General features: G+C 43.4%; 1 protein-coding gene across 3 annotated transcripts in view; it reads right to left on the minus strand.

Annotated features, from left to right (window-relative positions):
• LOC111866765 (membralin) overlaps window positions 1-27,724 on the minus strand; it is a 150,666-nt gene that overhangs the window by 54,173 nt on the left and 68,769 nt on the right. For all 3 annotated transcript variants that reach the window (XM_023856010.2, XM_023856008.2, XM_023856009.2), the window contains one exon: window positions 26,142-26,274. In XM_023856010.2, coding sequence (XP_023711778.1) covers window positions 26,142-26,274 — 133 coding nt within the window. The remainder of the gene's footprint in view (window positions 1-26,141; window positions 26,275-27,724) is intronic.

Raw genomic sequence — 27,724 nt, forward strand, 5'->3', positions numbered from 1 at the left:
TATTTCAATAACGTGAGATGTATTTAATGAAACCGTCTGAAGATGGCCACAAATATGGACTGAAATATATAGCAGTTATTAAATAAAACCCATGTAAACAATCAGATTGGTTTATTTTTTATCGCTGTGTTGACGGCCAGAATGCCACAAATCATGACACGCAACAGGATGTTAACAGTAAAGATAATCACTTGGAAGACCAAACTGTAGATTGAAGGATGACGTTAAACTGTGTATTCGACAACGCAGCTGAAAAGAGCAGCAGGATCCACGCGGAACCTACTCAGTGAACACCGAAAGTAGGGCTTGAGTGATCTGCAGTTGAGAGGTCCAGGTATGATGGCCGGCCTGCCGGCCAGCCCAAAGATTATTTTAGGACGCCGTCAGTGGCTACACATAAACTGGAAAGAAGTGGTTGTGCGTAGTGGAGGTACTATCCCAGCATTCCATTGGAGTGAATGAGGAAAACCATAAAAAGTCCACAGTCAGGATAGACAGTATCCCGGTCAAAATTCGAACCAAGCACTTCCCGAATACAAGCCTACAGCGTTACCGCTACACCAACCCGTTCGGTTGTCAGGTTTCTCATGGTTGTCCTCAGTCCCCAGTAAAAATTATTAGACGCCATGATCACTTCCGCATCGAACACAAGTTAACATTCACAATAACCGACGCTATGTAAAGCCAGTCTATAAAAGCCGGCCTTATGAATAAAAATGAATCCAGCCTGCAAAGTGAATTACACGCGCCGACAATGTTTACAATTTGGATTCGAGCTCATAACGCATTATAAGAGGGTGCACCGACAGTATTTGGGNGGAGACCCGGCACACATCGGAATCTGGTACATCATTTATTCAAAGCAACTGGGCGGTGGGGGCCCGACAGTCTGACGCCTCTCCGCTCCTGGCGGCGGGGTCACGGTCTGTTCCAGTTCGTCACACCCGCGTCACGGCCCGTCACAACCCACACGACAGACGGGCACCGTCACACGACCATAGCAGCATAGCGTCTCTCTTCAAACGTCTTGGATAAAGCAAAATGGGTAGCACTTATGTAGGGGATTGCCCAGACATGCAGCACGCACATACACACACGCCGAGTAACCTGGCTCGGAATACTGGCCGGGCAACAACTACTGAACGGTTGCGTAGTTTTCCTCAGTCCCTTGGGCAACTCCCTAGATATTACGTTACATTAGGAACCGAACCCTTCCGTTCATATCCTTTCCAGGAAGTTACAATCCAACCATTCGACGCTATACGAGTATAGCATGAGTTACTAACAAAGATAAAGGTAAAGTTAACTCTTCTCATTGCTTGCTACTTACGCCTTACTTCCTTGACTGATTCTCCGACCCTTAAGACGGAGGCAGTACGTTACTCCGAAAGGTCGGTAAACTACCTGACTATACGGCGGCATATCCCTGCAGATACTCCCCTTCATAGTAAGAAACCTCAAATGCAGCAAGAACAGCAACATTAACTAGGAACGTCTGTAAAAGCCTGAACAATTTTAAGGCCTAGTTTAATAAAAAAAAAGTCAAACCACAACGTGCCGCATTCTGCTTCACAGAAGGCACTTAGCACTAATCTCGTATTTTAATATGTAGCTGCATATTATTTTCATGGCGTAACCAGATAAAGCAAAATACAAGCAGTGTCCTGTCCATCTGTCTGTCAACCGGTTGCAATCATTCCCAAACCCTGAAGGGGAGAAAATGGCGGGTATCACACCCTACACAAAACCAGCAGACAATGGCGAAACAAATTTAATCAAATTCAACTTAACGTTCATTCAACTGAAGCTGGCAGCAGCCCTTTATTATTTTTAACACAAGTTGACGCAACGTACAATGTTTGTAGGTCTGCAATGAAAATGCGCTCTATAAAAACACCATTCATTTACAGAACGCATTTTGATCGCTTCTACAAATGCCACTTATTTGTGCGTGTAGTGTAATCATGACGAAAGGATCAGCAAATGTTAGCTCATTTCGCCAGTCAGACAAAATATCTGCAGAAGACAAACCGTGCGTATCCACACTGCTACTTACAGTCACGTAACGTAACTAAATAGCTGAGGGATTGTGCGAGTGTCTTCCGGGATATGACGTCGTGTAGTCCGTTGAATGTCAGCCGGGGATTGATTCACGGGAGGGAGAGACTGCGCGTGCGCGAGTGTGTACATGTAGGACAGGGCCAGTTAGTGGGCTGCTCTATTCAGCACCCACAGAAGGGGTGTGACCAGTGAAAATCACACCCCTCCTCTCGTTGAAGAGGAGGCCCCATTTCAAAACACGCAAAGGTCTTGAAAAAAATATGAACATGGATCCCGAAGGGACTAGAAATTAAAAATTACTGCGCTGACGAGGACCAGCAGCAATTTAAACGACCGACCGAAAGTCAACCGACCTTTCGGAAGAACGTGTGGCCTAAGTCTTCAGCGTCCGATTGTTACCTGCCAGCACTGGTTTCTTGCTTCGCTTATTCTTCGACCCTGAAGATGGAGGCGACATGTTCCCCGAAACGTCGGTTGAACTTCAAATGACTACACGGTGTTATATCTCTTCACAATCACCGCTGTGAGTACCTCATATCTTATAATTAAACAACTCCGTGGAGTTGCGTCGAAGCGCTAGAAGGGCCCACAAGCAGAAATGCAGACAGACGGCATAAAAACACTTGCTATCGCTTAGGGGCGCTGAGATCGTGAAAATCCGTCATATGCGGCTCGTATACACTATGTATATAAAAAAAGTAAAATTCATAAAAATATTCTTCTCAGAACTTGTGACGAGGAAACCATTTGGGACACCTAAGCGTAGATGGTACATTATTAAAATGGATCTTGAAAAACAAACAGTACTGGCAATAGAGATATGATTCGACTGGCTGATATTTGGTCCATGGCGGACTCTTGTGAACATGATCATAATCATGAAATACCATACAAGACGGGGTATTACTTGAGTAGCTGAGCGACCACTAGCTGTATGGTTACGTCTCTTGTCAGAGGAGCCACTACAGCATATACTAGGAGCACGAACGGCGCCTTCAAGGCATCTGAACACTTGCATCAAGCAGGTGTTTCGCTCCCAGGCTGAAGGGCATTACCCGCAAGTTAACGTCTGTTACTGTGGCCACTTCTGGCCTATTGTACCAGCCCCAGATGACAGGTGAGGGTGATTGTGGAGCAATTAGTGGAATGAAGATTGGCAGGGGAAACCGAAGTACTCGGAGAAAACCTTCCCCAGCGCCACTTTGTCCACCACAAATCCCACTTGACCAGACCCGGGATAGAACCCGGGCCGCCGCGGTGGGAAGCCAGCGACTAACCGCTTGAGCTATGGCGCGGCCTAACCTTCAGGTAAAAGCAAAGTTGTCCCTGGGCTTAATTAAGCGCTATGCCATGAAAACCTTCCTTCAGCAGCGGATATCTAAGCACCGTCCACCTGGAAGGATTAAGTTCAAATAAATCGTTTTCAGCTGTACGGGTCTAACTTATATTCGTGTGCTTGTGTTTCATAGATGTGATCACTACACAGCAATTATTTGTTTCGGTATACAGGAAAGATATTTCTTATAATGCGGCTTGTGGGTATCTAAGGAAGAATGTGGCCCCTCAGCTGCCTGACGCTTCTCTTTAGTTGGTTATTTAACGACGCTGTCAGTATCGAGACTACACAGAACGAATGACAGGACCATTAATAAACTGGAAGGGACCTGTAAGCAATCAGTCGTGGCCTAATAGAGGTATTATCCCGGCATTTTCCTCGACGGACTGAGTAAGACCACAAACAAACCTCAGAATAGCCAATTTTCTGGCTGAGGTTCGAACCCCTCCAGAATACAGATCTATCTGAAGTTGTACAGCCCTGATCTGAGAGAGTAATATAACATTTGTGACTTGGGATATGACCGCTTCAGCTATGAACCAGAAGTACGTGCCCGTGAAACACTGGAACATACTAATAACAGATAATAAAGAGCCTATGTACAGAAAACTGTACCCTCAAGCTGTTAAGTATCAGATATATACATATACTCGTAGTTACCGTATGTCAGATACCTGCTCAAAGAATGTGTATTCAAATCCACAATCAGACAAGCGAAACAGCACGTCAAAAGCTAGCAGTCAAACATAAATTAACAAACATGCATCATCCACGTTACAAACAAAACGCTGAAAATACATTGCAGAACCAAAACTAGACGTTGTACTTCTACGAACAGGCATCTACGAAACATGCAATAACACATAATAGGACACACATCGAGGGCTACCAGCACACAACAAAGAAAAACAAACAACATCAATACACACTGAAATCCCCGCTACATAAATATGGAAACTGCATACAAAGAAAAAAGTTAGGAAGCGTACGCACAGAGCACCAATTCTGCCGTACTCCTCCGGCTACTGCCTTTAGAATTAAAAAAAAAAAAAGTTTCCTTTAATTAACCAAAACGCCGTAAGACTTACGCAAGAATTGTATTAGACAAAAAATGTGTTTTTGTTTTCTGCAAAACTTCTGTTCGAAATATTTTTGGCTCTGATCAACATTTCAGCAAGCGACGTTCGAGTAGCGAGGAGAAAAAAGCAAGGCCACACAAGGTGCCCATTGAATGACCGTGCCATAGTTCAGGCGGTCAGTCGCCGGGTTCCTAGGCAGGGCCATATGGGATTTGTGGTGGACAAAGTAGCATTGGGGCAGGTTTTCTCCGAGTACTTCGATTTCCCCTACCAACTCTCTTTCCACCGACTGCTCCACAATCATCATCTATCATCCGTGGCTGGTAGAAGAGTCCAGATGTGGCCGCCGTACCTATTGGACTGTCTCACCCCACCTTAATTAAAAAAAAAGTATCCATTAACGTTGTCCGATTTTAACTAAATGTACAATATGCTGGTAAAGTTCAGCAAACCTCGCCGATACAAAATTTCATTAGAATTAGTTCAGCGGCTCTTGACTTCTCACGTGTGGACGGAAAGACACGGCAGAGCTACTCGCATTTTAGTCCCATACCAAAACCCCAAGGAATCGGGATAGCTCAGTCAGTATAGCGGTGGGCTATGGGCTCGATGACCGGGGTTCGATTCCAAGCAGGGGAAAGATTTTCTCTCCTCCACAGAGTCCAAACCAACTCTGGGGCCCAACCAGCCCCCTATTCAATGAGTACCGGGGGTCTGTTTCCATGGGGTAAAGCTGCAGAGGCGTGAAGCTGGCCGCTCACTTCCATCTAGTGCAGAGGTCAACACATCTTCAAAGCATGGTGCTTAATGTGGTGGAGGACCACCTCTTGTAGGCTTTCAGTGACTAAGCAATTCTCAATGCATGAGGCCGCTTCCTCCGTCCCTAATATGATGCCGTACCATGCCCTAGTCATAAGAACCGACTGGGGTAAGCCAGACGTAACTTACACGCTGCTACAAAATTCGAGACATACAAACTGACTTCAGCATTCACCACCCTCTGTGAACCGTGACACGTGTTGTATGGTACAAGTGGTGTATTAACTGTATTTATGCACGTGACCAGCCATTTAGTGGGCCGTTCGGAGAAATATTTTTCACGGGACGATTGTATCGCGCCGAACTGTTCAATTATGGGCGGGGAAAAGAGGGGGGGGGGGGTACGTGGAGATGTATATTTATGCCTGTTTACCTCTGCCTACATGTATGGTGTTTTATGTTGGCTACCATGTAACATCGTGGCTTTGATAGGATCTCAAAAAGAATCCCGACACAGTTACCACTGTCAGCTTTTACTTGTATCATTCCTGCTGTCTGCTTATTCTGCGTGTTACATAGTCGTTATGACACTGCACTGTACATATTTCAAACATACTGAAAACTGAAGAAAGTCGTCTTCTAGGATCTGGCGCCGTGTATTCTTGGTTTTAACCGACGTTTCGGAGGAACATATCGCCTCCATCTTCAGGGCAGTTGAATTGCGTTTCGAATACAGAGAGCAGTAGCAACGTCGGTTAAAACCAAGAATACACGGCGCCAGATCCTAGAAGACGACTTTCTTCATAGTCATCGCCGTGAAAACCTCAAAACTTACATACTGAAAACTGTTTATAAAACCAGTTTCTTTAATCCCCCGAGACTAAGGCTCTTGTGAGACAGCCGCCCCCTGTTGGAGGCGGAGGAGTCGCATGTCATTTAGGTGTATTCAATGTCATGATCATTATTCAAGCCTTTATTGTTTATATCAGCTGCAAGTAATGGCAAATCCGTATACAGTACATAACAAGCCGACGAGCTCACTATTGCGGTACGCCTGGCTAATGCGCCTTCACGCGCAACAGAGGTGCTGGAGAAGTTGCCGATAGATCGCGGCGAATATACCGAGTTTTGCTATTTAAAGACGCACCCAACATTTTGTATGGCACCTCATGGGAAGCGGGCGGATGGTCTTGAAGGAAGTGGACTGAACAAAACTGGGCCAATGTCTGTCTGCGACGTTTTAATAGTTTAAAAGTTTTAAGACAGATATAGACCAGGGTTAAATCATTTATACACCATCAACACGTATCGCAACAAATTATTTTAAACTGACTAGTAGAAGCGTTTCAGCTTGTCAGCTTGTCTTCGGTGCAACTCAGATCGGAGTCTGCAGTCACTGCAATTTGCACGATCTGCAATATATATTGTATCCATCCACTGCTGATGTTCATATCATATTTCGTGCGAGTTAACAAAACACTGCGGACATGAATTCAGTCACAAACAGGTATGGACCTTCGGGTTACATAAAAGTAGAGGAAGTCTTCATCAAGATTCTGAGATGTGACGCCGTGTAGTAATACCACAACGTAACGTTAATATTCACCGCCGTGGTAATCACACATCTCAATATTGTGGCGTACAGACCAACTGCTGAGCGATGATTGTGTGTACAGCAGTCGTTGCTTAGTAGCGGCCAATATACGTCAATAATATCGGGGCTATCATTAGGTAGCCGCCTATAATAGAGGAATTGTTGGAAACGGCGCTTTTTGTTGGGTCCGTGCAAAGTGGTTATAAGGAAGACAACTGGTGCCGATCCAGTTAGTTGAGGGTTGGCATTTGCAAGGGTGCGACTATAAAAAGAAGACTTTATGTGTCTTGTAGTTACAGTGAGTACCGGCTCTGTGGTCTAGCGGTCAGAGTTCCTGGCTACAGATCCAGAGATCCCGGGTTCGATTCCCGACGCTACCAGATTTTCTGAGAAGCAGTGGGTCTGGAACGGGGTCCACTCAGCCTCGTAGGGATAAGTGAGGAGCTAATTAAATGGAAAAGTAGCGGCTCCGGTCTATAAAACCGAGATTAACGGCCATGGGAATCCATTGAGCTGACAACGCGACACCCTATATCCTCAAAAGCTTGAACTTCGCCGACAAGCGGCAGTAGCTCGGTCGGTATAGTTCGCTTGCGAACTAAAAGCCACGGAGAGTGTTTTGTAGTTACAGTGAGTGTTATAAATCCGTTGCCAGCATACCACTAGTGAAGAATGAGAAGACTTTGAGTGTCCTAGTGATTTGTAAAGTGTGTAGATCAGCGGTAGCGCTGTAATTACTTGTAGTTCCAAGTCGTGTCAATAACGCCAATTGTCGAATCCCTAACCCGTCTATAGTCACACCCAAGAAATCGTGACAATATATCGACTGGCTGTACAGTCAAGCGTGATCGCGACCTCGCAAATCTCGTGAAAATTCGTCAAAGTGATTCAAACTCTTTTAGAGACACACACCTAAACACAAACAAACGAACATGACATACTTCCTAACATAAAACATGTGCAGTGGACTAAACAGATAAAACAATAAAACATGTTCATAGTATCTCGTAACTCAGAACGATTCCTCCTCCAGTCTTTCAATACAAATTCACGCAATGATTATTTAACGTCTGCTAACCATATACAGAGTGCAAAATATTTAGGTAATGCCATTTCCAATAACAAATTATAACCTGGGCCAGTTTTATTTCCACCCCAAACCCCCCCGTCTCTTATAGCTGTAAGCTTACCAAATCCAATCACGATACAGAGAAACATGACCTGATTGACAGGGTACAAAAAATAACAGAGGTAGTTTTTATGTGTTCCAGGTACATAGCAATTTCACAAAACACACATTACTATGGTCAGGTATACGGACACAATAATAAAAACATTTTCCTGATGCTGATTCAGAGTTCGGCCTCCAGTTTCATGCACAGAACTAGAAACGTAGGTCCTAGGATGACCGACAAAAAGAACTGGGGGTTTGGGGAGGGACAGACAGACCAGAGAAAGACTCCAATTATACATTTGTTTGCACTCCTGATTGAAACTTTAATACACACATATCAGAGGATTATGACCAAGTCTACCGGTGTGAATTCAAGCCTATCCACCAGTGGGTAAGCCATCAAAAAAGTGTATCCGGGGTATTACTGTACTTTTCGCAATGACACGTATAGACGAGGAACAAATGTGGTGGATTTAGTAAGCGAAGATTCTTCGATGTAGTGAATACGTCCCTTCTGACAAGAAGACTGAGCCCACAATGTACATAACATTATCCAGTGACTGACAATTGACAATAATCACTACGCATGATGGGTGGATAGTATTGCAAGGAAATCTGGAAGGAATAAAAGCCTACTTTCTGGTCATTTGGTCGGTCGAGTAGATTCCTGCTGGCCTTCGTGAGCACAGTTAATCTTGATTTCGGGTTCCGTTGGGACCCATGACCATATTTTTGTTCTTTCCAAGACTTTTACTTGTTTTGAAATGGGGCCTCCTCTTCAACGAGTGAAGGAGTCTTGAGTACTGCTGGTCACTCCCCTTCTACTGGGGGTGGCTCGAGCGGACACTAATTGACCCTCTGCTTCGCGCGCGGGTGCACACACATACACATACACACCACTCAATTGGCAGCCTTCATTCCTTTCACTACATACTGAGTATCTGACGCTACATGGACCGCACAGGAAACACCGCGTCCGACAATTATCCTACTCTTGCATGTTTATTCGTTGCAGTGGGAACGTGTTAACTAAGCCGTTGCCTAGCAACGGTCGTTTCTTCTAGCTTGTAGCTTTTAGGCGCTGGCGGAATACAACCACACAGACATTAAGGAGGTCTCACAGAACTCCTATTTTCTTTTAAAAGGGGGGGGGGAAGTAGATTTAAAATGGGTCTGAAACAAACTGTGTGAGGATGTGGACTGTAAAATATATTACTCCTCTGAACATTTTAAGGTGTCACTTTTTTAAATTCTAAAAATATCGTCCCTCATACAGCAGTAGCGCCTCCCTGTCAATACTTTCATTTAAAATAGAAAGGCGCTGTCTTTCAGCAAGTCTGATAAACGGATTTATCTACATAGCTCAGTCATTTCACATATTCATAGGCTGATTGGCTAACCATACCGAATTTCATTGCAATCGATTTAGGAGCGCGACGGATTATCATCTTAGTTTGCTGGCAACAATGGTGAACCGACACTGCTCGAAATTACAGTTTCTGGTAGATTTGGTTTAAGTCCCACGTAACAAATTTAGGCAATGTCATCTCAATACGATCCCAACTATTCTAAACTAACTGAACAGCACCTCTGGCAGAACGTCAAGATTCAAAATCGCTGATACCGAAGCCTGCCAAAGGGCATGAACCTCTGAACCAGTTCACGTACCTCACATTCTCGGAACCTGATCTCGCTCAAGGTCTATTATAACCCTTAAAAACACACTTGTGTACCACCTGCTTTAAATGCTTTAAAAATCTGTATTTTGCCCAAAGAGCGTATTTTTGTGTTTCGTTTGATTTTCAGAATAAACGGCAACGATTTCAGTGAACAACATTAACTGAATTGTTTTTGCAAGACACGCACTCTTTCTCTGAGAGGTACGGCTCAATTTCTAATATAAATTAATTGAATGTCAAATTGCAATGCTTTAATACTCGTACTATCCTCCAAGCCTTCAGCTTTCCAAGTCATACATATATTTCCGATGATTTCTTCACCAAAATCCCGTGTCCGTTAATTTTTCTTGCTTTCATAAGTCATAAAACTTGGTGACGAGTACACTCATACATTAAGAGGACAAGTGTTTGCACGTTTTGTGAACATACCTACGAAACCAACTTTTCGGACAGACTGTAGGTCCAGCTGAGCTTGACGACCAACTTCCGCAATTTCTGCTCGGAAATACATGCGAGTGAACTTTTCTTCTTTTCCAGTTCTCTGATGTCCGACTGCATTCTTCAAAGGTCCGGCTACCACGTGACATGCAACAGTGATTTCTAATCTCTGCTCCCATCCTTCCAGGTTTTGAGCGGACCCGGACCCGAACCAACCCACGAAATGGTTTACTTCAATTTTTTTGGGGGGGGGAAGAAGAAGAAGAAGAAGAAGAAAAAAAGGAGACATCCGGGGTTCTCTCTGCGGTGAATATTTCGATAGCAGTCTTCTAGGTTATGCCACAGTGTCATCACGTAATCATTGCGAACAGGAGTTCTCAAGTAAGTTATTTGAGGTTTTATATACCTCACTAGACCTGAGGTTGTTTTATTGCTCTTCACTACAGACTATCAAATATTCTCTGTAATTAGTTAAATATTTACAATTTCCAAAAATAGTTCAAATGAAAGTTGTGTATCTAACTGATATCTATACTTCACGTCACGTACATACTGTGACGTGTAGGGGGGTACGCGTGACGAAAATTGCAGGTTCTAGATTGAATGATTGGATTTATTGGCACTTCGGTTACAAGTTATCTTAATCGCACTCAATTATACGGCTATAGCTATTCTGCACACTTCTATTTCACCGCTGCTCCCCGTCTTCACTAGTCATCTCCTGGCAACGGATCTCAACACTAAAACTAGGACCTCAAATGTTATGCATAAAGTCTCCTCTTCAGAGCCGCCCGTACAGAACTGGTGTCACAACTGCATTGAACTAATCTAAGATACAACGGATCCTGTTATATAGACTCCGCACGGACCACACAGAAAACAGCGTCTACGGTTGAGAATGTATTCGTTGTCTAGCATATAAACGCCTTATTGTTCTGTGCGTTTGCTTATGCGGGTATGTATCTACCAAACCGTTGCCTAGCAATGGGTGTACATGTAACAATAATTTTTTAAGACAGACAGTTTCTGAGTAAATAAAGTATGATTTACGCTTAATGAGAAGTAGGGATAATACTGTATCGATATGAGTCAAAATTAAATTTTTATTATCTGCGTTTAGTAAAATATAGACTCCACCCACCCTCCACCCCCTACCCAAAAAAATCTGCAGCATGTCACTCTATTGATACCCACTGTTGGGTATTGCTATGCACACCCACATACTACAAATATGCAACTGTTCTGCTCCTCCACGAATACTAGTGCGTCTTTTCACCACAACTACTTACGCATACTGCCTCGAACTAGGAACGGCCATGGTTAAAGCACTAGCCATAAGGGCAACCGAGACACCAAGATAATGTCTCAATTTAACACACTACCCGTCGAAATCGTTTTGCGTTATTTAAATTTTATGTAAATTCTGACAGTTTGGGGATAATGTTATTTGCCTATACCCGGAATACAGTTCCGCTCAATTTCACCGCAAGTTTCCTGATCCTGCTAACTGCAACGTGTGATTCTGCATTTATAAATTCTAACTCGGTTGGAATACATTCTACTACGCTTGCTAACCACTTAACGCCGTTAAACTATAGAACGCATAACGTCTCTGAGTGTCGGTTACGACCACCTATCTTCAACCAACATAATTCTTCTCAGTCCTGGGATAAACAACACGTTCAGGAAAAATTGCACACTCTGCGAGTTACAAAAGGCATATATCGTTTTGAAATAGGTTATTCTTCCTTGTACATCTTTCCTATGAAAACTGTCAGGGCAATGAAACCTGCTTTGCTATCTCCTGACATTCTTAAAGTAACAATTTCTATCATCCCGCAAAGCGAACGCACAAATTGACATGTGAATGCAATGGTAATTCGATGCCTTCACATCACTGACTATGAAGACTGCGCTCTGCTGACTTCTAATGCCATGCAGTTCGGAGAGTCAGAAATTTCGGATGAACATATCGCCTCCATGTTCAGGATAGAAAAGTAAGCCAATCAAGAACCCACTGAAAGCTGTCGACAAGCTGAGCTCAGCTTCTGTTGGTTTCTTCGATGGTCTACTCTTCCACCGTGAAGATGGAAGAAATATGTTCCTCCGAAACCTCAGGATCTCCCGAAACCACACGGTGTTACAGCCTAGAATACCGCACTCCTCAAGTAAATACAACATGAAATAAAGTCTTTCTGCTGCTGTTATAGGTAACCGACTTCAATCAAACTTTTCACAACAATCGTTATATATAGCTTAAAGATAGCTAAACCGCTCGTATATTTGTCATGTAAAGGCCGCAGCAGATTGGGAACTCTTCGTTGTTAAGTCTTTAAAAATAACTGCAAGACTACAGAACACATCCTCCTTTCTGAACACTTGTAAACTGTAGACACTCGTATTTTCGTTCATGCATAATAAACTCGAACCCAATTTAATTACGTACAAAAGAAAAACATCTGAATACGAAGAGCATAACAAGCAATCAATCTTACCTTCGGTTTACGTATTTTTATAACGAGCAACAGCAAAAAAAAAAGGCGGTTTGTATTTTTCCATGCGATCAAATTCAGAATGAATTAAACCCATCGTCATATATGACGACTTTTCGTGTCACCTCTCCTTGTGATTATTATAACAAAGTTTGTGGAAAGCAAGGTCGATATATATATGTACCATGCTAATTAAACCTGTGATCTGAACCAAAAAGAAAAAGCTGAGGCTTTTATAAAACCGACACCCATCTACCGAAGAAACTTCTGTAACATGACATCACTGTGCTCAAGTTCTACGGCTTTGTTGTGGGTACATCCCGTTCCTCAACCATGTCGATATACATGCATTATGTTTGAGAATGAAGTACAGAGAAGATTTGGATCTTAAAACCGCTGAGGTTTAAATAAAATTGCATGATGAGGAGCGTCACGAATCCTGGGGGTTCACTTAATAAAAATCTAGGATTATTTAACGACAATTTATCAGATTTAAAAGTTCGTGACGATGGTATATTAATATAAATATTGTTTTGGACATTATCCATCGTCCTGTTGTTTATTTAAACAACTGGATTCTGGCTCCGACTTCAGGTAGAAGCCGGGACGGTGGACAATGTCCAAAACACAATACCTGTATTAATAATTTTCTATCTTATCTACATAAGCAGGATGGACCTGGTATGTATCCGAAATTTCGGAAGGGTCCGGAGATAGGGGCTAGCATTATCGCTTGGGCCCAACTGAGTTGACTTTTACCGAAGACGGAGACAGAATCCAGGCTCCGAAACGTTTTGATTTAAATAAAAAACAGGACGATGAATGTCCGAAAACACAATAATTGCGACAGTTTATCAACTTACATATGCATTATATGGTGGTAAATAACAGAATGACTGAGCAAGACGAAACTGAAAAGAATGTGGAAAGAAGTTGCCAGGCCTTGCAGCACACTTGTCTGGAGAAACCAAGAATTCCATGAGAAAGACAGTCAGGAAATTCAGTCTGAGGGCCGGATTCCAACGCGGAACCTCTGAATACGGAGCAAGATTTCTAACTAATAACCCACGACGTTCGGTCAGTTCGTATGTTTCCAATCACGCACGGCACAGTATAACAGTTTTGGAGACCAAGATTTCGCTTGGAACATGACACGGGAAGACACCTGCACGCTGATAACAGGAGAGAGAAAAGGGCGTGGCGTCCAGTCGCATTCGTTCCCAGTTTCACAAGGTGCCGACGTTTCGGCATTATGTATTGTAACATGTTGTGCGACTGAGAACCCCCCCTCCACCCTCCTCTCCNGTATTTACCAATATCAACAGGCAGCTGAAAAAATCAGCATCAGCAATTTGCACACAAGTATCCTGTAGCCGGAAAATATTCACAGTGCCACGAAATGGTTGGTGACTGCATCACATCTACTACGAACGTCTACAGGCGTGCAGTAATTCAAAATGACAGTGAGGCCAGATCGACATATTCAGTGTCGGCACTTCATACATTTTTCACAGTAAATCTAATCGACCTGGATCATGCATGGGCCAATACAAACAAACTGCCTTGAGAGCTTGTATCGAACTGGGAGCGAGCAGAACATCGAAGGGCAACCTTCTAAAAATTTCAACCTGGGCAGACCTGTGGGTTCTACCTTTATCGCAGTGCAATTAGGGCCCTCTAGCGATTCCCCTGCTTTCAAATTAAGTTACTTGAATTAATCGATCACATTACTTTTGTATTCTAGAAGCGAATTTCCTTTGAGGTCTGGAGCAACGTTAAAAAACAAACAGCAACTAATAACAAATAAAACTTACTCTTGAGATGCAAGAGGAAGGGTGAACAAGAATAAAACTGAGAGAGAAGGGGAAGGGGAGGGGGGAAAGGACGAATTGAGACAACATACCCGCCACGTTTTCATGCTTCAACAGAAAAAGAAAAACAAAGTTATGCCTTTTGAGTTCTTTCCAAATAACTGCAGCAGTATGACATATATCAGACTTTAATAACAAAGTAAGAAAAGTAAAAGTAGCCCTGTATGAGGAAATAAGACTAGAAATAGAGCAGTAAAAAAAACAATGAAATCTAAAACGTTATATGGAAATTCTGACTTCTTAAAAAGGGAGAAGACTAAACTGAGACATAATGCAATAGACATGAAACTTCAAAACCTCACATAATAAAGGTGAATTGTGACGTTCAACCCATAAAGAAACACGTGCTGCAGACAGCCACGGCGAGGTTGTAAAGGGTCTGTCAAAAAACCAGACAAAATACGTCGAATTCAACTTCATGAGAATGACTGGAACTGTCCAGCCTGAGGATTCAGAACGTGTTTCAATGTAGGCAGCCGATACAACTTTCCCGGAAACCTTGATTCAAATAATGCATTCAATTACATCAGCTACTTACAAAATTTCATATCCCCTCCAATGACATTACCCTCATGCCGAGGTTTATGAAAACTGTTCAAACTGTCAAAAATGGACGGAGGTGGAATACAGGAATGAGAACACAATCAATTTACTTCCTTGTGAAACAGGAGTAAAAATCGTATATACTGAGACGTTTAATCATATTTCCTAAATTCGTTGTGTCAAAAAGAAACTCAGTATAACCATCAAATACGTTTATAACAGCACCAGTTGATCTATCCGACCGCTCGCCTGTTCGTGACCTACTACAAAATTCAAGCAACGTGTTAATGCTTAACATTTCGTTATTACAGTAGCCCACAAGTTACGTATGTTGTATTTTAGCGTCCTGTTGCACTGATTCATATTCATAATGTGTATTTTGTATTAACAGTCTTCAAGTGCATACAATCTCATTTACAAGTTACGTAATTTAAAAGCTTTCGTCTCACCGTTACATTATCTTACGTATATGCAAGAAGTTATGGGAAGAACTAATCGCCTTCGTTAAGTCACGGACCGCACAGAAAACGAAAGAATTTGAGGGGCACAAAAGAGCAAGGCAATCGCATTCGGCTTCCTAATATTTGGGGGCAGGGGGCACACATACAAACAAGGTGATATCACAATCCTAACAAAAATTTGGGGGAGATATAGACAGATAGCATGGTCATCTCATAAGCCGCTTTCCGCTTTTTTTTAAATTAAGGAAAGTAGGTTAATAAGAACACTGTCCTTCCATGTCCTTCCCATGTTTATTATACAATTCTGAACACCCGCCTTTTCTTAAACTATTGATTTATAGCCTAAATATGACGTGGTATATAATTCTCCAAGGTCCTGGGGAGCATCTCAATGTATAAGACGTAAATCTATAGGAAACTGATATTCGACATTCGATAATTAGACTTAAAATCTACATTCCTCACTTACGCGGTCTAGAAAACCGAGATTAACGGCCGTGGGGATCCGTTGCGCTGACTACGCGACACCCTCTATCCGCTAAAGTTGGCACTAGCTTCGCAAACGGCGGTCGCTCGGTCGGTATAGTTTGCTTGTGGACTAAAGGCCATGAAGCAAATGGTGAGAGACACAGCTTTGTATATTACGCATCTTTCTGTACAGGGACCACGCATAAGAAAGCGTTCGATATGGGAACACAAAAGTATGTAAAACAGATGCAGGGAGCCCTGTTTCGGAGCCCACGCGTACGTCGCACTCACGTGTAGCTGTAAGCTATAGGCTGGTTGTTATTGTATCAGAAATCAGCATGCAAATCTCGTGCTGCGGAGGGCTGGGGTCCCCAATATGATAAAACCTCATTACCACGCCCTGCCATCAGGTCATGCCTCTCAACCGAAAAGAAACACAACCAGGACAAAATTCAGACCCCCACACGTAAAGAAGCAGAGGTGGTTCGCAGCCCTATTCATTCGTCTGGGGGAGGGGGTGCATTTGGTTTCACGACGATCTACACCATACAGCTCGGAACAGGATGATCACTGATGAATGATGAATGGAAAGGATTTGTAAGGAAGCCAATCGTTTCCTAACTGAGGTACTACCTGGTATTTTCCTCAAGGGACTGAGGGGAACCATGGAACATCTGTCAGTATAACAGGTCCACGTTGAGATTTGAACAGAGCACCTCCCGAGTACGAAACTAGAGCGTTATCACAACGCTAACCCGCTAAGTTCTTCAATCTTACATCATCTGTTCTTTAACCATAACAAGAAGACGGCGTGATTCAGGAACTATGATTACGCTATGGGCTGGACGACCGGAGTTCGATTGTCTGTAAGAATAGACATTTCTCCCTTCTCCACAACGTTCACATCAGATATGCGTTCCATATAGCCCCCCTATTAAGCGGATACATAGGGACTTTCTGCTAGGGATTATTCAGGCAGGGCCGTGTAGATTACCAATCTCCTCCCTCGAGATTACGAAATATGAGTTATACCTCAACTTTAAAATGTCGGTAGACGGCATTTTTCATGATTTTGTTCCGTCACTCCAAGACACACTAAGAGCCCTTGTTCCATCGAGCACATACGTGGTGGCAGTGCACAGCTAATATCCACAATTCACAAACCACAACAGCACCAGCTAAGCCTTTCCCATTCTGCTGTGTCTTTACCATCCGTTCGCTGGCAACGGCTTCCAACAGTGGAGATTCTTCAGCTTCACACGCCCAGGCCCTCTCTTCACAGCCTCCCGTGCAGAACTCTAATGAAATGAACTAAGCTCCAAACCTCCCGGTATTAACATTTCGGCACGGACCATACACAAAGAAAACACAGTACTGTTGCGTGCACGTTGCGGGCGTTACCTAGCAATGGCCGCGTTTACAGAGTCACGGCTTAGCAACGGGTCTATACGACAAAATAGCTTCAAATGGTGAAACGATTATATGAATGATGAACTGGAAAGAACGTGGAAGTGGTCTAACCCTTTACTTAATTTGCGTGGAGGCCTAAAGGAAATCAATGGAAAACAGCAGCCGAGGTAGCCATCTATAGGTGGAGAATCGAACTCTGTGACATATGTGATGATAGGAGGAGTCTGGATTGAAGCGATGTGAGAGACAAAGTGAAAATATCAGAGCTGGTACTAATAAATGAGAGGCTACCCATGTCACATACAAATTCGGTTAATTCCAACCAGAACTAACCATTAAAAACAGTGATTACTCCACATCGTCGAGTTCGGCAGAGGCTTTGGTCTGGTGCGTGCTCCTGTTACATGTAAATATAACAATACATGGCCTTAATTAGAGGCATCGTGTACACAATTAACCCTCTTCGCAGGGAGCAGCATCACCGCCATAGCACATCATCTGCTTCATGAATACCAATTCGGCATAGCTCCATGATATTTACAGTACAGGAGCATGCGCACACACCACTCACCAGCTCTGCATACTCGTACATCAGCAACCAGTGTTCAGATCTGGAGGAGCCTTAAGGAGTAATCACACTGCAATGGCTATGGTACGGAGACGTAATTAACATCATGCAGCTGAGCCCTTCTTGAGACGCCGCCAGTTGTGCAGCTACTCAAGACCCTCTCAGCATCTTATGGAATCCGAAGGTTCAGTACCGTGTTCACAAGAGTCATCCGCTGGTCCCTATCATGTGACAGATCAATCCGGTCTATACCAACACACTCTACAGCTCTAAGATTCATTTTAATATTATCCTTAATCCTTAATATTATTCCTTCTGGCTTTCCCAGCAATACCCTATACGCATTCCTCTTCTCTCCCATTCGTGCTACATGTCCTGCCCATCTCATCCTCCTTGATAATCATTCTAAGTATACTTGGAGAAGAGTACAAGTTATGAAGCTCCTCATTATGTAGTTTTCTCCAACCTCCTGTCACTTCATCCCTCTTCGGTCCAAATATTCTCCTCAACACCCTGTTCTCGAACACCCTCAGTCTATGTTACTCCCTTAGTATCAGAGACCAAGTTTCACACCCATACAGAAGGCACCAAGAAATACCATATTTTATTTATTTATGGCACATTCAAAGACTCTGTCAATAGCTTGGAATATATGGCACAGAATGATAAAATGGTCACTGAATAATGTATGTGGAAAGAAGCGGCCTGTGTCTAATTTTAAGTATGGTGGGCTTGAGAAAACCTTGAAAACCTCATTCAGGATAGTCGGTATCCTGACCGAGACTTTTAACCTCGGACCTCCAGACTACGAAGCACAGTACAACTCACTTGACAGAGGGAGCCTACATGTATGAATTTAAATTCAGCGGTCCTTTTTTTGTGCGAGATTTAAAGTTCTCAAAGCGATGAATGTGAAGTATACTGTCTCCTGGGATATCACGCCATATAATGTGGTGACAAGCCACCGACGTTTCGGAGGAACCCACTAACTCCATCTTCGGGGAAGAACAGTGGAAAAATTATCTTTCTTTTAGATCTGGTTGATAGTACTGTCAGAAAAAGGACTGCGTTGTAAACAGTTTCATGACCGTTGTATATATAAATGAGGAGCCAGAACTGCTCAGTCGGTATAGTGACGAGCTACGGGCTGGGCAACCAAGGTTCAATCCCCGGTGGGGGAGATTCTTCTCTATTCCACAGCGTCCAGACCGGCTGTGGAGCCCATCCAGCCTTCTATCCAATGGGTAACTGGGTCTCTTTCTTCGGAGGTAAAACGACCGCAGCGTGAAGCTGACCACTCCCTTCCATCTAGTGCTGAGGTCAAGAATGGTGGAGCTACACCTCCGCTACCCCATACGTCGTCACGGTGTGGTCCTTAATGAATTAAACACCACAACTTTACTTTTTACCTTTTATGTAAAAACTGATGTGGAAAGGTGTAATAAAATTCTCCACCGTCCTAGCCACATGACCAGCCCATCACTATTCTGACAATACGTCTGTCTGTCTGTCTACCTATCTTTATTCCTGTTGCTCCTACATGAAGCATAAGATATCCGTGAACTGCTTAGTTTCACTTCAGTTTCTTAATTTAAGAGAGTGGGTAGGACACCTTGGATAGGGGATCAGCCCGACGCAAGGCTGTTACCTACACACAGGACAAGACAAATATAGAACAAACCCAAACACCCACGCTTTGAGTGGCATTCGAACCCACGATCCCAATGTTGGAGGGGGCGAAGACATTTCATACTTTTGACCACTGTGATCAATACTATGTGATAGGTATAAATCACGTCTGACATATATATGTATATAAGTGACAATATGCATACTATACGTTTTATGAGACACTTATAACGAAAACTTTGCAGCAGAACCTCCATCCAGCCTAATGAAATATCTGTATTTCTTTCGTTTATTGACATTATAAAGTACCTCAGTCAGTGTCCATGGCAACTATTAATAGCTGACGTGCCGTGCAATTAGGTTATGCTCTATAACACCCAATGCACGGTGAATCACTTAAACATATATGACATATAAGCTTACTTTCTGACTGGCCCTCGTAAAACTCAGCGTGGAAACGATTAAACTGGACATGGCGCTATATTTCACGTAACCGACAGACTGACGCAACGGCGTCGTGCCAGTGTGACGGTCCCTTTCAGCTAAAAGCATAAGGGCAAGCAGTCAATCCGTCATGCAGGCTGCAGTGGTAACCACAGCAAGAAGCCTCTCAATGAAGACAGGAACAAACGTGGTATTAGATTAACGCCCTTGGTCTCCTCCACGGTCAAAATCTAATTACAAAACCCCCCGGAAATTTCTACTTCAACTTAACTTTACACTACAAGAAGAATTATTAACTTTACCCACAAGTTTCCAATACAGACACCCCGCCCTCCCGCTCTTAAACAATGTCAGATGCATAATGAGTCGACTTGCTGCCGAAGTAATGAATTTCGAGCAACGATCGATAATCCTGCGTTACTGCCACGTCACGGATACAAATAAAGAGGCACAAAACATCTGACAAATAGTCCGACTCTTAATCGACATGTGGGAATGAGTTCTGAGGAGCGACATAAGAGAAAACAATTACCAGAGGAAGTGAGAAAGTCACATATTGGGAAACTTAAAATTTGTACCTTTCATACATCAGAGGGGGCCGGGATGGCTCAGTCGATATAGCGACTGGCTACGGGCTGAACGTCGAGATTTTTTTTTCCTCTCCACAGCGTCGAGACCGGTTCTGGGACCCACCCAGCCTCCTATCCAATGGATACAGGAGGCTTTTTTCTAGGGGGTAAAGCGGCCAGGGCGTGATGCTGACCACTCACCTCCAACTAGTGCTGACGCCAGGTATATATGGATCTATATATCCACTCCCCATACGTCTTCGTGACGCAGTGCTTAGTTAGTTAAGCACAGGGACAATTTAGGTTTTTTTTTTTTGTATTTTACGATGTATCACAGTTTCCATAATCAGAATGGATAAGATGGGTAGGGGACGTATATTTATGGAAGAAACAATAAATGCACATACAATTTTGACCAGATGTTCTATGGTGAACATAGTAACAACTAAGGTATCTCAGCTCCTCTCTTCGGGAAATGTACTACCTGAAACAGAACTGACTCCACAGACTTTAACGTAAATCTCCAATACTAAATTTCATCGCTATTGCGTGAGAAATATCGGAGCCGGCCTAACACATGCGAACCTTCCGTATGCATACGGTTATACTATAACAAAACTGTGCAGGCAACTAGCAGAAGTTATACCAAATCATGAGAATGAAAATGTCCGCACTAAAGGACAAGATGAAGCCTGAGGCTTAAACTTACGACCGTTCAAGTGAATAAACTGCCGTTGTAGCATAAGATACCTAAGATAAGAATGATCTGCTTTGCAAAGCCTGGACAACAGAGGACTTCTACATGGTGCAAAAGGAAGAATATCCAATANAACATTAAACTAACCTTCCACAAGGCACTGATCAGATCAGTAATGCCCAGCCTAAGAATTAGCGGCAAACACCTACCGCTTAAAATTGCAGCGCCTACAAAACAACGTTCTCCACGCAACTGGAAATTTAAATATTCCAAGGTGCACACGGGTCCGCGAATTTCATATGGATTTCAACCTTCCGTATGCATACGGTTATACTATAACAAAACTGTGCAGGCAACTAGCAGAAGTTATACCAAATCATGAGAATGAAAATGTCCGCACTAAAGGACAAGATGAAGCCTGAGGCTTAAACTTACGACCGTTCAAGTGAATAAACTGCCGTTGTAGCATAAGATACCTAAGATAAGAATGATCTGCTTTGCAAAGCCTGGACAACAGAGGACTTCTACATGGTGCAAAAGGAAGAATATCCAATAACATGCTATATGTGTGAAATATACACTTGAAGAAAGGCCAAGCATATTCATAAGACACAAACCCATATTCCAGTCAGAAAGGACATTACATAAGGACTATAACCGTAGTTGCTCAGGTGAAAAAAGAAAACACTGGTCGTGGGTCCGAAGGGGCTTGGCGCCAAGACGAACTGATTGGCGGTAAAGCGACAGTCGTAAAGTAACTCTGACTTTGACTAACGGCCAGTCGTACCGTAACTCTGAATGTGACTCCGTTTGGATGTCCGTTGAGAGTTGCAGTTGTGAGAAGCTGGTAGCTGAGTCCGGGGACAGGTCGAGAACCCAGAAGAAGGGGAACGTCGGCCGTGGAAAGCTGCTACCAAGCAAAGGCTAGTGAACAATGAGAAGACTTCACGTTTGCTCCGGGTCTGGTCAAGTGGGATTTGTGGTGGACAAAGTGGCGCTGGGGCAGGTTTTCTCCGAGTACTTCGGTTTCCCTTGCCAATCTTCCTTCCACCAACTGCTCCACAATCACCCTCACCTATCATCTGGGGCTGGTACAATAGGCCAGAAGTGGCCGCAGTACAAGGGACTTAGTCCCACTCCATTAGCAATAAAATACAGTGATCTTTGGAGTGTATAACTGAGAGAGAAGTGTTCAATAAATCCACTGATCAACCCAAAACCCGTCAACAGTCACTCTAACGCGTGACAATAAACTTTCGGAGCTTTCTGGTAACGAACCTTCGGTTTCTGTAAAAACACACCGATCTGTTACCAAGAACATCCACAACTACGAAGTTACGTTAGAGAATTGATGTTTTCAATGTAAATCCATTTCACTATACAAAATAATTTCCCTCCACAAGGGAACATATGCAAACCCGCACTTCCACTGGCCAATACACAAGGCCGGATACAAAAGTACCCCCACAAATTCCCACAGGAGCTGCATTCCACCATTATCCGGTGCGTTAAAAAGTGTTCAAGCTCTTACGAACTGGAGTTTGGGCAGCGCTGTCTGATATTTAGACGCGCAAAAAATATCACACGGGAAATTTTATAAAATAAAAAGTATTAAAGGAAAACCGCATATTACTGCTTCAGGGCAGTCGGGTGTATACTGGGAGCAGAAGGTCTAAATAGCTTTAGGGTTCTCCAGTTCTCTGAATCTCCGTTTTGAACTCGCCTGGCCCACAACCTAAACCCGGCGTAGGGGACTAATCTATGTGGGTTGGCTGACCGTACGGGCTGGCAATTAGCGTACGCGAGAGATCAAATTTCCTCCGGGTAGCTTAATGGCACGTGACTGCTTCATTTTCAGAGCCATTTGCATTATTGTTGCCCGCTGGCGACTGCAAACGATTAAAACTACACTGATTAATAAGTCAGTGGCAAGCAACGGGGGAGTTTCGTGATGACAAGCTGAAACACTGTGCCGAGACACTCTACACTGCACCCAGCTCCACCCACTCCTTAGTCAAAACACAACGCTTTAAATATATTTCATCCATAAAGCAAACTACGTTTAGGTGCTGTTTTTTCTTAATTCGCTTAGTGGGTGGGGGAGTGGAGTCCAGCTGGGTCCACTCGGCACGGAGGCCACTGATTGCCCTATTGTACCTGCCCCGGGTAATTATGATGATGGAGAATTTGGTGGAATGAAGATTGGCAGGGGAAACCGAAGTACTCAGAGAAAACCCGCCCCAGCGCCACTTTGTCCACCACAAATCCAACTTGACCAGACCCCGGGATCGAACCCGGGCCGCCGCGGTGGCAAGCCAGAAACTAACCGCTTGAGCTATGACGCGGCATTTAGGTGCTGTTATTTTAAGTCGTATGATTAACCGTCACACACAAACTTATATTAAAACGGTAGCACAGGCGGCATAGCGACTGGCTACGGGCTGGACGACTGAGGGGTCGGAGTTCGAGCCCCGGTAGGGTCAAGAATTTTCTCTCCTCCAAATCGTCCAGACCGCCTCTGGGGTACACCCAACCTCCTATCCAATGGGTACCGGGGGTAAAGCGACAGGGGCGTGAAGCTGACCACTCACCTCCAGCTAGTTCCAATGTCAAGAAAATGTGGATCTATACTCCACTCCCCATTACGCCTTCATGAGTGCTTAATTCGTTGAGCACAGGGACAACTTTACCTTTATTATACATTACATATTTCGACAGTAAATGATCAAATGACGTGTAAGATTTCAATACTTGCGTCGACGCGGCTGATCACCTAGAAGAATCCACTGCATTTAAATTTCGTGAAAACTTGCGATGACCAATTAAAATCTTTCAGTGTAAGAAAGCCATCGCCCCTCGAAACCTCTCCTACCTCACCTTCACACGGAACATCACGTTCTCACAAACGAGGCTGTGGACACCGGGCCGCATCTGGTGTGAAGAAAATTACACTATCTACTTCAAGAATACTCAGTCATGATGGTGCAAATACTGCACAGGGAATCGATCAGGATCTGAAACTAAATTCACCCTACTGCCTTCCTTGCAGAAAGTCCACGTCACATTAATTCTAAATCCACCTAACTGCAACAAAACGGTGGACCAGCACACGGAAACCATTTCCTCACATGGCGGCTCCCGCGTCAGAAAATGCGCACAGAATGCTTACGTTGAGATAGGTAGGAAGACAGAAAAGAAAAAATGAACAAAAAGAATTGCCGAAGAGAATACAAAGTAGAAGCCTGTATGAATTAAGTTACATAGAGTTGTGCCATTACCGTGTTAATGGGTCACACATGGTCCATTCAGAGAAGACAGGGCCCCGATGCTAATTTGATCGCCGGATTATAGCAGCGGTACCACTGCTTACATATCGTCTCGAAAGCACGCAGACTCTGTGTACACAAGTTGGAATTACTTCAACTATTCCCCGTTACCTTGTATCCATATCCCCATAATGCAATTAACCATAATTTCCTTATGGCCGGAACTACGTGTATCTCAGAAACGTACAGGGCTGTACAAGGTGAGATGGCCACGCAACATGTCCAACTCACGGCTATGCGAATGGGAGCTGCTTACTCACAGGGAATTACAAGGAACCAAATACTCAGGGAGAACGATAACTTTGCGCTAAATACTCAAGGTCACAATCACAGAGCGCTAAGTACCAAAGGGAACAATCTCTGGGAGCTAAATACTGAAAGGAAACGATAACTCAAGGGGAACGATCACTGGGCGGTAAATGCTCGAAGGAAACAATCACTGTGCGATAGTACTCAAAAGGAACAATCACTAGGCGCTAAATACTCAAAGGGAACAATCACTGGCCGCTAAACACTCAAAAGAAACAAGCACTGGGCAATAAGTACTCCAAGGGAACTATCACTAGACGCTAAATACTAAAAGGGAACAATCACTGGACGATAAATACTCAAAGAGAACAAATAACTGGACGATAAATACTAAAAAAAAAGAACCTATTATTAGGCGCTAAAAACTCGAAAGGAATAATCACTGGCTCTTGAACACTAAAAAAGACGGTAACTAGGCGCTAAACACTCGAAGGGAAAATCACTGGCCGCTAGATACTCAAAGGGAAAATCGCAGGTCACTACGAGTAAGTGCTCAGGAGGAACAATCACAGCGCACCAAATACTCATAGGGAACAATCACTGGACGCAAAGCACACAAAGGGAACAATCACTAGGCGCTAAATACACAAAGGGAATAATCACTAGGCGCTAAATACACAAAGCAAACAATCACTGGACGATAATGAACGATAATTAGGCGCTAATACCGGAAGCAATCAATCATTGGTCGCTAAACACTCGAAAAGAGTGATAACTAGGCTCTAAATACCAAAGAAAACCATCATTATGTGCATAATACTACACGACGATACAAATTACGGAAAACGAAGGAAACATATGCCCGTCTGCATGGTTAAACTCTAAAACAATTCGAAGCATTTGTATGGAATTTAATGCAGAAGGTAGATTAAAAGTTTTCCTCAACACTCGATATTTTACGAACCAAAGTAACTCCATAAAGTGGCATCCTTCTTGAGGAGCCAAAGCTCAACCGCCTACTAATCTGTCGGTCGATTAAATTGCTGCTGGTCCTCGCAAGCACAGTCATTCTTGGCTTCAGGCCTCGTCAAGAACTATGGCCAAGATTATTGTTCTATCCTCGATATATACGCGTGATTATATGATCTTCAGATTCTTTCTACTGTATCGACTAAAAAATATGAAATGCATTCTTTGTTGAAATGGTATGCCTACCAACCAAGGGTGAGATTTACATGACCAGAGTTCCAGAGAAATGGTTAACGAAATATGTGTTTAACGATGAGATACTCACTTCAGCCAGTGTCGCTTGGTAATGGTGGTGTGACAGCAAATGGCATCGTATTGGTCAGCTATCCACACGATCAGTATTATATAGAAGGCAGTTGTTGTGTCGTTGAAGAATTCGGACATAATAGCTTCCATTCCTAGAAAAAAAAAACAGAACATGTAAAGCATAACTAAACTGACATAATGCTTCAAAGATCCTTTACAGGTTACATCATAAAACTGCATCTGCGTAATACCTAGACAGCTTTGCCCTAAATAAGTGCTCAAGTGGTTGTGTGTGTGTGTGTCCACGTTATTTATTGATGCTTTCGGTATTGTGACCGACCGGGAGACCGCCGCTTGTCGGGGAAGTTAGTGCCAACTTCAGCGGATAGAGGGTGTCGCGTTGTCAGCGCAACAAATCCCCACGGCCATTAATATCAGTTTTCTAGACCGAAGCAGCTATTTCCTTGAAATATTTCCTCAGTTATCCTAACGAGGCTGAGTGGACCCCGTTCCAGAACTAATTCTCAGAAAATCTGGTAGCGCCGGTAATTGAACCCTGACCTCTGGATCTGTAGCCAGGAACTGTGACCACTAGACCATAGAGGCGGTCGGTATAGTTCACTTGCGGAATAGAACAAAGGAGGTTTTTTTTTCGGTATTGTGACTAGAGTCGGGTGGTTGAATGACAGATGAATGATGAACTGGAAGGGATTTTGAAGCAAGCGGTCCTGGTCTAATAGAGTATATCCCAGAATTTGCCCGAAGGGAATGAGAAAAACCTCGATAAGGATATCCGGTGTCCCGGCCGAGATTCGAAACAAGCACCTTCCGAACAGAAATCTGGTGGGTTACCTTCTCGGAACATGAGGGCCAGCAAGTTGTTCTATTACATTCAGACAAAGTTCGTAAGACTGTATAATGTAAGATTAATCCTGTGGGAAGAACGAAAACTCTTTCATTCAACATTTAAGTTAATTCCTAAGCATACAATTTCGAGTATTTTAAAGAAGCCATAAATTTTAATTTAAATTGGCGTTACGTTTGGAACTGGCAGAAATGGACACAAATGGCCAGTATCCCAATCTAAGGAAAATACTCAAGAGAAAGTTGGTCGAAAACGCAATAACGCGCCGAATATAATTCAGAAGATCAAAAACACAGTGACGGCCATAGGCCACAGGGAGTAGAGATCGGGTACAAGAGTTTCACCACCAGAATATACCAATTTTTTGTTTCCCCAGAGGAACTACGTGATGCAAAACGTCCTCGAACTTCCTTAACATTAGGTGAAGTACGCGAAAAAAAAAAATTACGAGTATTTCAGAATTAACGTTAAAACTCCGTAATACTAGGTCCTTAACCATTATATCAATACAGGGTCTGTACTTATTCACAGTTCAAACAAAAGAGAGAAAATTGACGACAGTTGCTAAGAGTTAGCATTCCCAACCCCGGCTTGCTATGAGCAATGTGTCAATTTCGCTGCTATGTTAAAAGTTAATTCAATTTGGCGAACAAAATTTACATAGATTAAAGTACATAATAAATGGGAAAGCATGTTACAGGGTGTCTCAGAATCTCTTACTCAAGTAGTAACTTCAG

This window comes from Cryptotermes secundus, unplaced genomic scaffold (genome assembly GCF_002891405.2).
Source record: "Cryptotermes secundus unplaced genomic scaffold, Csec_1.0 scaffold367, whole genome shotgun sequence".
Taxonomy (NCBI): Eukaryota; Metazoa; Arthropoda; class Insecta; order Blattodea; family Kalotermitidae; genus Cryptotermes; species Cryptotermes secundus.